The sequence below is a fragment of the Pocillopora verrucosa genome, chromosome 6, assembly GCF_036669915.1.
Source record: "Pocillopora verrucosa isolate sample1 chromosome 6, ASM3666991v2, whole genome shotgun sequence".
NCBI classification, from domain to species: domain Eukaryota; kingdom Metazoa; phylum Cnidaria; class Anthozoa; order Scleractinia; family Pocilloporidae; genus Pocillopora; species Pocillopora verrucosa.
Genome location: NC_089317.1, coordinates 25,724,328 through 25,739,387, shown reverse-complemented (window position 1 = coordinate 25,739,387; position 15,060 = coordinate 25,724,328). Strand labels below are relative to the sequence as shown.

The 15,060-nt window shown below is 37.1% G+C and overlaps 2 protein-coding genes and 1 long non-coding RNA gene across 6 annotated transcripts; 2 read left to right on the top strand and 1 right to left on the bottom strand.

Annotated features, from left to right (window-relative positions):
* Nucleotides 1-27: 27 nt before the first annotated feature.
* Nucleotides 28-4,695, bottom strand: LOC131782487 (mannose-6-phosphate isomerase). Of its 2 annotated transcripts, none has more exons than XM_059099257.2 (7): nt 4,582-4,695; nt 3,884-4,008; nt 3,215-3,488; nt 2,629-2,757; nt 2,163-2,438; nt 1,410-1,618; nt 28-1,198 (listed from the first exon to the last, which is right to left on the bottom strand). In XM_059099257.2, the coding sequence occupies exons 1-7, from the start codon at nt 4,607-4,609 to the stop codon at nt 989-991; spliced, it is 1,251 nt and encodes a 416-aa protein (XP_058955240.2). In that variant the 5' UTR covers nt 4,610-4,695; the 3' UTR covers nt 28-988. The 2 variants fall into 2 exon arrangements, with proteins under 2 accessions (XP_058955240.2, XP_066024632.1); XM_066168535.1 differs by lacking the exon at nt 3,884-4,008 and adding an exon at nt 4,069-4,126 and having other exon boundaries at nt 4,582-4,666.
* A 327-nt stretch (nt 4,696-5,022) lies between these two features.
* LOC131782046 (putative leucine-rich repeat-containing protein DDB_G0290503) lies at nt 5,023-12,080 on the top strand. 3 transcript variants are annotated; one of them, XM_059098790.2, is made up of 8 exons: nt 5,023-5,093; nt 5,386-6,676; nt 7,229-7,338; nt 7,550-7,739; nt 7,863-7,895; nt 8,944-9,134; nt 9,795-9,869; nt 10,467-12,080. In XM_059098790.2, exons 2-8 carry the CDS (start codon nt 5,419-5,421, stop codon nt 11,631-11,633), a joined length of 3,024 nt encoding a protein of 1,007 aa, XP_058954773.2. In that variant the 5' UTR covers nt 5,023-5,093; nt 5,386-5,418; the 3' UTR covers nt 11,634-12,080. The 3 variants fall into 3 exon arrangements, with proteins under 3 accessions (XP_058954773.2, XP_058954841.2, XP_066025191.1); XM_059098858.2 differs by lacking the exon at nt 7,863-7,895; XM_066169094.1 differs by having other exon boundaries at nt 5,036-6,676.
* Nucleotides 12,081-12,386: 306 nt separating this feature from the next.
* LOC131781685 (uncharacterized) lies at nt 12,387-14,958 on the top strand. Its single transcript, XR_009339984.2, has 3 exons — nt 12,387-12,545; nt 14,004-14,068; nt 14,273-14,958. It is a non-coding gene; the product is annotated as an uncharacterized lncRNA (long non-coding RNA).
* The last annotated feature ends 102 nt before the right edge of the window (nt 14,959-15,060 follow it).

The following is a 15,060-nucleotide window of genomic DNA, read 5'->3' as shown; positions in this document are numbered from 1 at the left end:
TTTCTGGGTCACAAAAATGTAAAAAACTTCTCTAGCATTATCTTTTATTCAAAATACAAGCCTTAAATTAATTACTTTTCACTTGAAAGAAAGGACATCACAACACAACACTCAATTGTTTCCATAGAAAATACTTAACCATTCATCTAAAAAATTATTTCTAAAATGAATTATTGGCAAAATTCCAATCCACCCCGTCCATGCAGTTATTAAGTCCTTTCAGAAAATCAAGATACTCTCTAAACTCAACTCAAATAAAATGAGTTATAGAAGCTGTAATAATGATGAACTCTGACTTATTTCAGAAACTACCATTATAAAATAATTCAAATAGTAAGTGCGCTCTGATTGGCCATAAAACCATTTTACATGAGCATATGTAAACACGGTTTTCGTTCCTCTTTCATTAGTTATTTTATAAAAGAAATGTAAAACGGTTTCCGTGTTTACATAGCCTGATGTCAACACTTGGGAGGTTGGAAGAACACTTGATAAGCTGGAAACCACTCTGCTTCGCGTCATGGTTTCCTACGCTTATCTCATGTTCTCCCAACCTCTCGCGTGTTTACATCAGGCTATGTAAACATGGAAACCATTTTATATTTCTTCAATATTACCTGTTTCAGAGTCATAAATGAATTTTTTTTTTATTCATTAATAATTTTTTGTTCTATTCAGAGCTTGTTTTTGTCTCAGTTAACACAAGACTGTTTACCATTAAGGTTAAATCTCAATAGAAAAATAAACAAAAATTTTATATTTTCCCACTTCCTTGAGTGGTCTAAATTTTCTTTAAACCCACTAGCATACATTTTCATGATGTTTTTTAAATAATTAAAAAGAAAAAAAAAAAAATGATGATGCTCAATACCTAACGAATATGCCAAAACTCCCTAAAGGTCTTTGTGAAATATTCTGTCCCTTGGAATTCTATAACCTGACAAAATTGAAAATCAATTCAACTGGACTGAATGTTAGATTTTTGATATTACAACACGCAATAAGCACGGTATATTTCCATGTCTTCTTCTTTACATGTTACATCAAAGGTGGTGTTTGCAGGAATAAAAAGTACAGTTCCTCGATTCAAGCAAATCTTTGAAGCAGTATCTTCTACAGCACCAGAACCAGATATCACCACACAAATACTAGGTCCACTTAGTGCTTTGAACTTGTATGAAGGACAACTTGCTGGTATCTAAAAATAACACCATTACACAATAAGAGTTTAGCAAAGGAATAAATTACTGGTACTTCATAAATTCTGTGGACAAATGGTTTGGAAAAAAAAACCATCTGGTCAATAGCTACTTAAGGTTAACTTAAACTGGCCAGTGGTAATGTGGAAGTTCTGATGACATTTTTTTCACTCATTTACAAAATTATGCTATTGACAGTGGTAAATGTACCTTAATTCTTGAAACAGTAAAGTCTGAGACAGGAGGATCATAGATTGTGACATGCGAATCACTTGGATCTTGACAACATGGGAAAATGTTCTCTTCCTTAGAACCACAATTGTACTCTAACATCTCACAGAGTGTCTCAACATCCTTAAACTTTGGTGTCAGTCCAGCTCGTACAACATTATCACTGCATGCCATACACTCCATACAGTCTGAAAAGTCAAACACATTGATTATCAATTAAGAAAAAAAATTAACATAAAAATGTATTGTTGTGATAATTACTGATGTACATGTGTGGTTATAAATGATAAATTTTGGATTGCAAGTTGTTTTGGAAATAGAGAGGCGCAGACAGGGAAGAAGGGGTGAAAGAGTTGAATTAATGAACAAGCCACCATTCAGTGAGGAAGTAAGTGATTCAAGAAATAAATGCAAGCAAATTGATCGAAGACAAAATAAATTCTGAACAAAAGAACAAAATAAAAAAAGTGTTTCCATTCAGGAGCAGCGTCAAACAAATAAGTAAACAAACAAACAAACATAATTTAAGAATCTTGACCAATAATAATAAATAAATTATTTATCAGAAGACAAGACTACATTACATGTATATGATCTGTTCAGACCCTAATCATAACCAGACATTGTGACAGAGGAAGATAGTAAAATTTACACTTGGTAATAAATAGAGTCAAAACAAAACTACTTCTTTAAAAAATGTCTTTATTAAAAGAAAAAAAGTAGATTAGTTACCACCAGCTAGATATGCATGAGGCAGGTTGGGACCAAGGAACATTGCTTGCCCAGGTTGAAGAACAATGTGATTTAGGAAATAAATGCAAAAACAACCAACATCTCCAGGAAACTGGCTGTTCAATCTGAATAGTAGCTCGCTGCACTGGTTGGAGATGTCATGGCCTGAGGTTTTCTTCTCCTGAAGTCTTAACAATAGTTTACCTAGCTGCTCACTTACAGCATCTTGGCTACTTGTCATGAGGGCAGTGAAAGCTTTCTTTAGTGCATGAGGGTCTGCAGAAAAAAAGATGAGGAAATCACAATATAGTAGTCATTTTCTTGTTTGAGTTTCCAGAATAAATTAGTTGCTATATGACCCACAATCAATTTCCACAACCTTTCTGGTTTTTTGTGACCTTTAAGAACCATGTTTTATATACTCATAGCTGTAAGGAACATACATCATGCTGCAAGTCACACAAACCTGAGCCAGTGACTAAAGCAGTGGTAGCTTCCTGTCCAATGACAGCAGCAAGTTCAGGTATGGTCTTTACAAACTTCTGGATCTCATCCAGAGGACGAAAACCACACAGGCCTTCAAATGGTGTCAGCGCTGTTAGTAACAAATTTGAGGGAATACTGGGTTAGATGATAATAAGATGACTTATAATTTAAGGATATTGTTAAATTAAAAATACACTCATTTGGTATACATGAAAAAATATGGACTATTCACTCTAGAGTCTGTCTTCTTTTAGTGCCAAACTCTACATCAGTCTATGATAACCATTAACAGTAATTAATGATCAAGTAGTCTGATCCTAGGGGTGAGTAGTCCTCAAAAAAACTGTTGTCAATGACAGTGACTTGACAGTTTCAAAAGCTGACTAAAAGTCACCCGACTCTGATGATGGCTTCCTGTAGATTGTCAAAATGTTGATCACTGCAGTAGAAACGTACCGTTCTTTTCAAGACTGATTTTGTGCAGATGATCAGAGCACATGTTAACAAACTATTCCAACCTCCTAGGTTCAAACCACTTACTGAAAAATACTTATAAAGCTCCTTACCAATGGCCATCTCTGGTTTGTGATTAGGATCCTTATATACATCTGGCCTTTTGTCATGAAGCAGTTCTGCATGAGGTTTGTTTGGGTGAGCTTGAATTGATAAAGCCTTATTAACTGATAGTACTTTGAACAAGAAGGGTAATTTGCCACCAAATGTCTTTTTAACTTTGTTTCCTAAGACATCTTTGTTTGACTCTATCCAATCAGATAACAGTGATTCCTTTCCTTCCTTTAACACTTTTGATGGTCCATTTGGATGTGTTCCCATCCAAAACTATAAAGGAAATTATTCAGAATTAGAAAAAAAATTAGAGAAGGTAAAGAAACATGTAGTTTCATTTATGTTTAGCGCTAGTAATTTCATTAAAGTCCATTACATTCTATTAGATTTTCCTCTGTGCAATGTTGAAAAAATGTCTTTGTTATTTGAGTGTGTAACAAGGAAAGAAAAAATCAAATATGTTTGAAAAAGCCAAAGTAACATACATGTATTGAGCTAATTTGGCTCATACAAAGTTAAAAGACATTTCCCTCTAATTTATGTCAGCAGGTAAAAATTAATTTCAACAATAATACACTCTAAACTTTTTTGAGGAGGTTTTTAAAGGTCATCTGATGTATATCTCAATTGATTAACAGATATCAATACAGAAATTTACCACAGGATACCTCAGAATATGGTTCATCCTCTTCTAGATGAAATGAGGGACTATTCAGAGCAAGCTGTGCAACTGTGCTGTTTAAACCAATCTTACCCCAGGCATAACACTGCACTGCACATTTTAATTCAACAACTGGCAATAATGTAAAGAAACAATTCATTAGTGACAAAAAAATAACAGCTGGCTACCCACCTAATAGCTAAAAGTATGTAGACATGACTGCTCTCTACTAAACCAAACATACTTCAATCTACATATGACACACACAACCATATCATCATCATCATCATCAATGGCAGGGCTGCATTTCTAAAAACCCGAACAACTTCTTAAAATGCTTAGTAAATATCGTTCGACACTTAAACTTAGCCACAACAGCTAAGCTGGGATTAAAAAGCGCTTCGAAAAGTACCCCCGGGCCCTTCGCTCTGTTGTAAGCGAGTTTATGCATTTTAACACATATGATGTTGTAATTCAGCAATATTACTGATATGGAAGAGTTATTAACTTTTTTGCGTAATATAGATGAATACTTGATAAACTATATTAAAGCTTGTTTATTTCATCCAATATCTTTCCAACACTTGACCGAAATTATGACTTCGACGTTCGAATCGATACGTAAATAAATTTTGAAAGAGTAAAAAAAATCGTTTCAACCCTCAACGCTGCAATTTTGCCTGTTGTTTCTTTCTTATGACGTACCTCCTCTGGACCGTGTTGGAGCAGCCATTTTTCAGTAGTATTGGTGTCGTGATAATATCAGCTGAGCGTGTCCTGATGAACTACGTGGAAAGTACGACTTCCAACAGGCGCTATATGTTTTTATTAAGATAGAAGGCCTGGACGCTCAGTCAATAGCCTCTATTGTCATTGTCATGCCATTCGTATCTGTGATCTAGGAGAGAGGAGTTGGGGAGAAAAATACAGGTGAAGACTATTTTCAGACTCGCCTAAACTTAAAAGCTTTACAAAATTTTGAAAGAAATTTTGAGAAAAATTTTATTTTCCAAGTGTTTGATTCGTTTAAAACTAAATCTGAGAGGTCTTCTCTCATCCAGTTCTCAGTAACACAAACACTTCCCCCGGCCACCCTAGTGTGTATCATAAGATACTTTGACTGGCTGGCCCGGGAGAAAAGAAATCAAACAAACGGGAGGAGAACAGTTGCATAGACCAGCAGAGTTCGCGGTGCTTTCCTTGTGTTTTGAAATACGGTAAAGCTCTAAAGGCGTATTTTTTCTATTATTTTCTGGTTGCTTTCCGCAGGATTCAGAAATTATTTTTGAATTAAAAAAAAAAAACTTGCGAAAAGCTAATCTCTCAGTTCTTGAGCCCATACAATTTGTTGAGGAAATGGCACCTTGGATTTTACATAAATTTTGCATGTATTGCTTGGCCTCGTTAAAACTCAAGGAAATATGGAATGTGTTACATTGAATCTTTCTCTGAACTAAGCAATTGGAGTAGTTTTCATTGGAATCACTTCAATATTAATATTTACCTTAGGTTCTTACCGGCTAGCATTATAGGATACTAAACATGGCTGGATGGCCACCCAATGTTGGATTGAATCTGATCCCTGCACTTGGAAATCTCTCGGGGAACCCTCAACAGTTTTCTCATCAGTTGCAAGGGTTACAAATGGTTCAAGCCCAATTGCAACAGCACAGTAATCAACAGCAATATGTACATGCAAATGCAGAGGATAGAAGACACATCTCTGATACTTACAATGAAAGGGACAAATCAAGGTTTGATAACTATGATAACAGGAGCTTCAGAAAACGCCATCATGATCAGAATATTGATAAAAGGGAATACCTCAGTGAGGATTGTGGAAGGATAGGGGGGCTGATTGATCGTGAAATTCTCCCAGACTTTGTATTATCAAAGAGGGATTTTCTTAGACAGGATGCAAGTATTGGAAAAGCTGAGGTCAGTAGAAGAGGTTATGATGTTTCAAAACCTAACTTGCAACCAGAGCTCTTTAAGCTTCGAACAGAGGATCATGATCAATTTCAACACAGCAGAGGACCAATTAGACTGAATCCAAATGAAATGAAATATGGGAGGAGAGATGAATTCACTGTTCCTCTGAATGCAGTGTTACATCCAAACTGCTACCTGGTACCTCCTGAAGATGACTTGGATGTATTACCACTGAATGATAACGAACCTGGATGTTGTTCAATATTTATTCGCAGCCTTCCGCGAATGGCTGATGAGTTTATCATTAGAGAGATTTTTGGTGTGTTTGGACCTATAGAGAACCTAAGTCTTAAAACTATGAAGAATAATACCAATGTTAGACATTGCCATCTGACATTCTCACAACTTGGTGATGTTGATATGGCTGTCAAACTTAATGGTTACTTGTTGGTTATTGGAGATGGAAGTGACACCAAAACAAAGGTCAGTCGCATTCGCATTAACTACTTCATAGTAACAAGAGATGAGATAGACGTTAAAACCTCCAGCACTGTCATTGAACACCAACAAAAGCCCTATCAACATGTTGGGGAAGATGACCCAGACCTGATTTATAGCCGTACAAAAGCTTTCCAGTTATTGGATCTGATTCGTCATGACAAATCTGTGGTGAATTCTTTGGAGATAATGACTCACTGGTTAGTAAAAGGTGAATGTAACCGTTCTACAGTCAATGTTTTCCACACAATGCTTAGCAATGTCAATGGTCTTGTCAAACGACTGATCAACAAACGAAAAGAGCATGAGCAACAAGTGGAAAATCAAAAGAGAGAGGCAGCAGAGAGGACCAATGAAATCAAGCAGCAATGTAAGTTGTAGTTTACTCTATACTTTAGTCTAAGTGTTGAGGTGATAGTAGTTTGGAGAAGGAGTGTTGTCAGTAGAAGTGACGGACATTGTCACAACCTTATTGATGACCACTGCTATGGTTGTTGAAACTTCATTAACTACTATGAACAACAATCTCATTCTCAGGACTACTCTCACCTGGATGATCAGACTACTTGATAAAATGTTACTCCTGGATTCAAACTGCTAACCATAATGTAAGTTTTAGTTGATCTTGAGGTCTTATTGTAAGAGTGAGGGTACATGTATTTCAGAAAAAGACTTTGGCACCTGACAATTACCGGAGTTTCAACAAAATATGCAGATCTCATTTTCAAGAGTCATGTAAGGAGTTTCTTGTCAAGCAAGTGCTGTTAATCTGGTTTTTAAAAATTGAATGGTCAGGTTTGCTGTTGTGTAAATTCACTGTGCGATACAAGTGGCATGAGTGAGTTGTGGCAGGGCAGTTTTGAAATTGTTGTGAAACAGTGAATGGTTTACCCAACAACTTCAACACTTGTATTTTGTTCAGGTGATGCTGTATGGAAAGTCTTTGATGCAGCAACTAAACAAAAGGCATGGGACCAGTTTACAAAGGGACAAAGAAAAACTACCTCTCAGTGGTTTGCTGTTATCAGAAATGTAAGTAACAATTAAAATTAGTGATGTCTCTTATTGATACAAGGCCAGTCGCAGCTACCACAAAACTAGCAATTCCATGTGCAAGTCTCACATATGGAATTGTGGATGTAGGAAGTGCTTTGCAGGTCAGGCATTGGGCAACCATGGTGAATTTGAACCCAAAGGTAGGTAAATGGCAACTTGCACTGATCTCATTGTGTGCCATTTTCAGGAAATTAAATCAGCCCAAGAGGCTGAGATACAAAATCGTGAGGAGGTAGGTATGGATTTGGATGATGAAGCATCAAACCTTGGTGGGCTTATTGAACAGCCAGCACTTCAAGTGGCTCAAGAACAGAGGCAAGAAGAGGATGAAAGTTTGGCACCAGCAGCTGCCAAGAAACTTTGCAGTGATGCTTCAGGTAATAGCGCACAGCTCCATTGCCAAGATATTGACTTTGCAAATTCTAACTTCTTCTCTGGTCAAGTAGGGTTTTCTTGATCTACATGCACTTATCTTACATCTCATTTTTACTCTGAAAAAGAGGAGGGAAATATATCAAGATTGGATTTGAGAGGTAGGTAAATGGTTAAGTCGCAATTTATTGTTGGTTTCTTCTTTAACATCATATCAAGATATGCATCTCTACTAATTACCCTGTCTATGGTAATTTCTCAAAGGCTTTTTTCTTGACATGTCAGCCAGTCAATTCAAACCTTCAAACTTTATGAATAATTAACGATTCAGTCTGCATAATTGATTGATAGGATTCTTAATTAATCTCTATATATGACAAATTCCTCATTCAAATCAAGTTAAACTGTTAAATTTGGTGAAAATGCAGGGGAATTCTTGTGGTTCAGATGTTTCATTATATATTTCCTATTCACTGTGTTTGTAAGTGTCTCTTGACACTATATCAACCCTTTAACTCCTATAAGTGACCAAGACAGAATTTCTCCTTACAATATCAATACAATATCAACCAGATAAGTGATGAGAATAAAGAAAAATATCAATTTGGGATAATTAGTTGATCCAGTACTAAATTCTCCAAACTAACATTATAAGAATTGTATGGTTGACAGTAACGAGAATTAAAAATTTGATCTGGGAGTTAAAGGGTTAGAGCAAATGTGCCACAGACCTCTTAATCATAACCTGAGCCAATGAGATGTCTGGGTTTACCTTCCTAGTGATAGTTTCCACATTTTCTGTGGACTAAGCCTTTGCCTTTCAAATTATTTACCTATTATATCATTCTGAAAATTAATTTGTTACATGTTGATATTCCATTACATTATTGTAGGGTGAATGACCAAACACAGTTTGTGGCACCCTGAAAATTATAGATTCAATGCTTTTTTTCTTCAGATGTGAAATTTTGTCAACCTTATATACAATTGGTAATTGTTTACTAAGAATTTACTGAGCTGCCCCACTAAAGTGGTTGCATTGCTTGTTATTAAAACTTACAAATATTCTAAATATTTATTTCTCTTCTAAAGATTTCGTGTCATTTCCTCATTCCAAAGTTAAGAGACAAAAATGTAATTTACATCATACAAGCGTGAGTGTCATATATTTTTCCTAAATCCTTAAGTTGAACATGTGATTTCCTTCAGGTGTAGAATCGGACGCAGATTCCATTGACGCTCTAAAGCTAGAAAATGCGAAGCTACGCACTCAGGTTGAAAGCTTGAAGGCGATTGCCGAGCAGAACACCAGCCTAATGTGGTCCATGCAGAGCTATCAGTATCAAGTGGACATGACCAGACAACAGTATGATAAAAGGTTAAAAGAGAAAGATTACGAGGTACAGAACTTCAGCTCTAGCGTATGCTATTTCTTCCAACTGACCCAAGACATTTCTTTGTTGACTGAGAACGTGGTGGTATATTCAAACAATAATTATATCCCCTGGCTGTTGTTTTTTTCTTGCTCTCTTTACCTGTCTGTTTGACAGTGCATTAAAATTGTACTTGATAAATTATATGCTGAACAGTTCTGGAAGGACAGGTTTTGTCTCACGAGATTTAGGCAAATTCAGCCATTTGCAATTAGCAACCGAACTGAGTGGACCATATATTAGGATGTAATTTAGTGTTAACAACTGAGTTGAAAACGTAGATTGGCTACCGTCAAGAGTAAAAGTAGATATATTAGGATGAACGACTTTTTAAAATGCGGTAAAAAACCAAAACAATTAATCCACTACAGAAAAGATTCGTAGTTGTGAGACTGTTAAATATTAAAACGGATTTCAACTTGGAGTTTGGGTTACTGTATCTGCTAACACTCGAGAGAAATTCCCTCGATTTAAGGTGGTGATTGTGTTATTAAGGCGGTAATTTCCTCATTTGTTTGTAAAGGGATATTGTTGAAGAGACTTCCCCCAAGAGTGAGATGTGACAGAAATTGTTTTTTAGCTGGACGTATTATTCATTTAACATACTGTTCACCTTTTAACTTACAGATCCTGTGCTTACAAAAAGCTTTGGAGCACATAAAACAGAACATCAAACAGGGAGATCTAATCAGCGGTGAATTGGTGGGTATAAAGGCTGTGAAGAGTGCTTTGATTGTACTCTTTTGCACATCTACACCCGTTTTCCTTGAAATCAGCTCCATAACAATTAAGGGAAAATCTTCACGGGATAAGAAATTTTTAGCTTTTGTCCTTGCTGTTCACAACATCCATCGCTGGGTTTCTATCGCTCTGACGAAGGGCTAACGTTCGAAACTTCAGCCTTTTTGCCCTTTACGGTGGCCAATTTACGTTTTCAACTCAGTCGTTAACACTAAATTACCTGCTATACTCTCCCACCGACGCAGCACCACAGTTTCTTTTGAAACTTGTCCCCTTTATTTCTTTAGTTTTACTTAACTTTGCTGTGTGATTGGTCAAACTCGTGCCACCCTCTCAACCAATCAGATTCAAAATGACCGCGACCCGCGACATGGAAACCTCCATTTTCCCGCGCTTTAGACAATATCCATGTATTTACTTTGTGTTCTCGTTGCCTCCTTGTGATATTTTTTTGTTCTAATTTAACAATTGCGATAACTTTGATTTTGACTTTAGTTTCAATTCTCAACCAAAAAGCGCACCTCCACTAATTTCGTTGTACTCTGCTTTGTTATGTAGGTAGCTACCAGTGACCCATTGAAGGACCTAGAAGTTGTTGTGGAGTTGAGTAGTGGTAGTCACGCAGCAATAAATGGAGTGGAAACAAACTACTGTGATACACACGGAGAAGGAAAAAGGGAAAGGATGGAGGATGATAGAACATCAAAAGTTGAAAAGATTGCAGAAGCAAGTATTCGAGATAAATTGGACGACACAGTGACAGAGGTGGCAACATTATCTAATAAAGGAGTCAAAGAACTGGATGTTACAGAGGATAAAGTGGAGGATAACGTAAAAGAGGGCGAAATTGTGTGCATTGGAGAAGCAAATTTTTCAAATCAGGAAAACCCGGAAGAAGAAGGGGAAAGGCGAGGGGAGGGAGAGACGCTAGTTGTAGTGAAAGAGGAGCACGTCGATGGAGAAGTATTGGTGAACAAAGAAGACTTGCTGAGAGAAAGCGGGAGGGTGGTTGTGAGAGGAGAGACATCACATGAAGGAGAGGAGCCAGGGAACTCTTCAGTAGATGTAGAGAAAAAAGTAGGAGGGCAAAAAGCGATAGGGGCGAAGAATGAAACACAGGAAGAAGACGACGAAGAGGAAGGTTCCGGCCGGTTTGTGCAGATTGATGATGAACAGTTCGAAGTGATTGACGATATGGGTGAAGACAGCGACGATGATTATAAAGAGATAGATGCACAAGGTTGTTTGAGTGGAAACGATGAACAAGTAAACAAGCAGTTTGAGAACGAAGATGCTTGCAAAGAAGTTACTGTTGATAGCTCTTTGAATGAGCGAGAAAAGGAAGTTAACGAGCAGGTCCCAACTGATCTGACAGCTTATCAGCAGAGTTACATGTCTTATTACCAAGCTTGGGCCTCATCTGGACTTGCGAGTTACAGCCTCATGTATTTTGGACCCTCTGTAGTGCGCCTCTCTGGAAAGGAGCTTGTACTCGTTGTAATCATTTCTTCGTATCTTCAGCTGTGCCCCGCTGGTGCCACGAGTGGAGAGATAAGGGACTACTTGTCGAGACAGTTTCACGAAAAAATAAAAGTCGTGGTGGAGAGGTTGCTTTCCAGTTTGCCCATCTTGTTCAAAGCTGGAGAATCAGGCGGGAACTCAAAATGGAAGTTTTGTGGATTTGACTTGGCTCAGTCCAAGACTGAGAAAAACCTTGTTCATTGAAACATAAGTGACGCGCCCTTGAAAATCATTCATATGCAATGCTCCTTATACCAAAGTTATTTTTTTCTTTGCTTTTAACGTCAAATAATTGTGCATTCATAATTCATGTTGTGCTAAATATCGAATTGCAGCACGAGAAACACAGCGCTTAGTTTAGTCACATTTGCTAAGGCTTTGGTATATTTTCTCCGTTATAAGAAGTGGAGAGTTTATTTGAAAGTAAGCATTCATTTTTCGCCACCTGCCTGGTTTATGCGCTCTCCAGGTAACTTCAACCTGCTATGACGTGATCTAATTGTACACTTTAGACAGGTTCAAACTTAAACTGGCCTCGTGTGTAAAAGTGCTTGGAGTCATTGTTTATTTAAGGACTTAATGAACACCGATTTTCATTTAAGAGAATAAAAGTTGGAATGCAGGGACCGCCTCAGAAATGCTTCACATTCAAGAGAAATTTTGTACTGAATTGTAATGTTATAGATAAATTAACATCCTCAGATGATAAACAACATCACTGGACATGTCAGAATATGTTGTCTTTTATTTTCATTCAGAGGGTTTCGAGAAATTTTCTCAGTGCACGTTTTTGTGATGTGATGATCGTTAGCTGTGAACCTGTCAAAAAATTTTTTCCGTTTGAATATCTAAAGTATTTTAATGAGAAGTCGTGTTCGTCTTGAACAGAGTGCGGCTGATAATTGAAATTTTAAGTTCCCAGAAATCATCGACCGGAAGCCGTAGCATGCATGAATAAGTTCACGTCAGCTTTGGAGCTCTTCTAAATGCAGAAACTGCCGTAACAGTCGAAGCATGTGAAAGTCGAGCTCGGCATCCTACAAAGTTTTATAGTTTAACGGTTATCACTGACAGGAAAAAGCGGTTCTATCAGAAGTGAGGGACCATAAACACCAGGTGAGTAAAATTCAAATTCATCTTAGCGAATAGACTACGACGCAGTAAAATAAACAAACAGTCGAAGTTGGGGAATCGATATTATTCCCACCCATGCAAATGCTAGGTGGATTCTCTACATTTTAGCGACGTTTGTTTTCAGAATAGCTTACGAAAACAGGGAGAGGAGAAAATAACGATGGTTGATTGTGTATTTGTAATTTTGCCGAGTTGATGGAAACAATTATTGACTCGACTTTCGAAACTGCATGAGAGAAATTTATGGAGCTTTAGAAGGAATGTAAAAGATTCGAATCAAGGCTTATAGTATGAAACTTTCTCAATGATATTTAGTGCAGCACATCCTTAATTTTTCAGATCACCAATCGTGAAGTGAAATGTTTGTGGAAACTTTATTCGTCATATCCAATACTGTTAGTTTGTTCTCATGATAATCAATAAATAGGCACTCGAGACTGCCCAATTTTCAAGTTGACCAACGCATGGAACGATACATGAAGCGACGATAATTTGTAATAATTTGCCTTACTCTTTTAGGCAGTACCCCAAGTGACAACCAAATTATTATTCACAAACTATCAGGTTGAATCTGTCTGGCGAGTGCTTTTCAACCCGGAAATTAAACATGTGCATAATTCTGTTGCTTATTTAACCATATAAACACGTGCCATAGAATCATTCGCCGTAAGTCACTAACCACATAGAAATTGTAATGTCGGGGCTATTGTGAGACGGGAACCGAAGTCACTCTGCCGCCCGAATAAAGGAATTAAACAGTACACTTTGATTAAATAGAAAAAGTCCATAAAACAAGCTTGTGAAATTGCCCAAGGTTCGTTAATTAGGTCGCAAACTTATATCTGAACAAAAATTTGAACAGGGATATTCGTGATCAGTAAGATCCCTTGTCAAACATGTCATTATATGAACGCCAGCAAATTAACCTCTCAACTCCCAAGATCTCATTAGTAATTCTCTTTACTGTCTAACATATAATTCTTGCGATGTCAGTTTGGAGAATTTGGTATTGAATCAACTGATTATTCCTTAATTGATATTTTACTTTATTCTCATCACTTCTATGCTTGATACTGTATTGATATTGTAAGGAGAAATTCTCTCTTGGTCACTCACGGGGTGTAAAGGGTTAGAGAAACAAGAGTCCAACACGCGAACTGGAGGCTGATGATAAATTTTCTAACTTGACTCGACCTTTTCGTTTGAACGCCACTCAACTAAACTACGTTTATGGTAAACAATTATTGAAAGAAAGAAAAAGCTTTTTGAAACAGGCCAAAGAACGAAAGGAAACTTTGTGTGCCTTTTCTAAATTAACATTGAAACCAGGAAGATAAGCAGGGTTTTTTTTCGCGTTTACGGATATCGAACATGGCTTACTGAACGTGATCCTCCTTCTCCCAAGAATAATCTGACGGAACTAAAAAAATTTTTCTTTAGACAGAACGTACGTTCACATTTTGGAACAGAGAAATCTTAATATTGGGTAACAGTCCAGGCTAAAGGTGAGCTCTTTCTTGTGTCGAGGAAAAATCTTAGTTGGCTGAATGAAACTCTGATAATTACTCATCTGCACGGTAGAGTATTCTAACATTTTTCCTCCCGTTCTTTCAAGTGAATGTCCACTTATTTTGGTGTAAGTTATGAGTTCAAATTTCCATTTTATAATTTACATCTTTGTAAAGAATGAAACCGACTTTAAACCGTAGGGCTTGAGCTCAGGCCTTGCGAGCTGTGAAGACCTCTCGGTACAACCTCACCGAGCTGCTAACCACTAAAAATGGGAATAGTTCTACAAGTTGTTTCTAGTTGTGCATGCTGTTACAGGGCAAACCACCGAGATAGTTCTAGTGAAGACAACAGATACATAAGAAACAGTTGGCTACGAATCATGACGTCGAAACTGCGGCGACAGAATGGGACACCTGAGACTCTATCACGGAACAAAAGAGCCGAAGAACAAGAGCTCGGATGTGATCATTTCGCTTGGAAAGACTCATCCATATCACTGGAAAGTCATATATTCAAAAAGCAGAACGATGAAGATTTTAAACGCATTTCTATTTAGCACATTTTTATGACGCATTCTGTCCTATTCAGATTTTGAAATTGTCGTCAGTAACACTTAAGTTTAGGGACCAGTCAAAACCTCCCCCTCCTCCGAAATCTTCCAACTCCCCCCCCCCCCTCCCCCTTCGACGATAAATAATGGTCTCTTAGGCTTCTCCTTTGCAAAATATAACATGGGATGTGAGCACTTCTCACATAACTTAATTTTTTTTCTGTTATGTCGAATTTATAATTGATATTACAACGAAGATAGAGAGGATACACAATTGAACAGTGTTGCAGTGGACTTTGGTTTTATTACAAAACCCTTAATTTTTACATGGATACATCAGTTTAATTATAAATTGTTGGTAGATTATGTACATTAATTTAACATATTAATACTTTTCATGCATGTAATTATATTATTTTCATGACTACGTTGGGA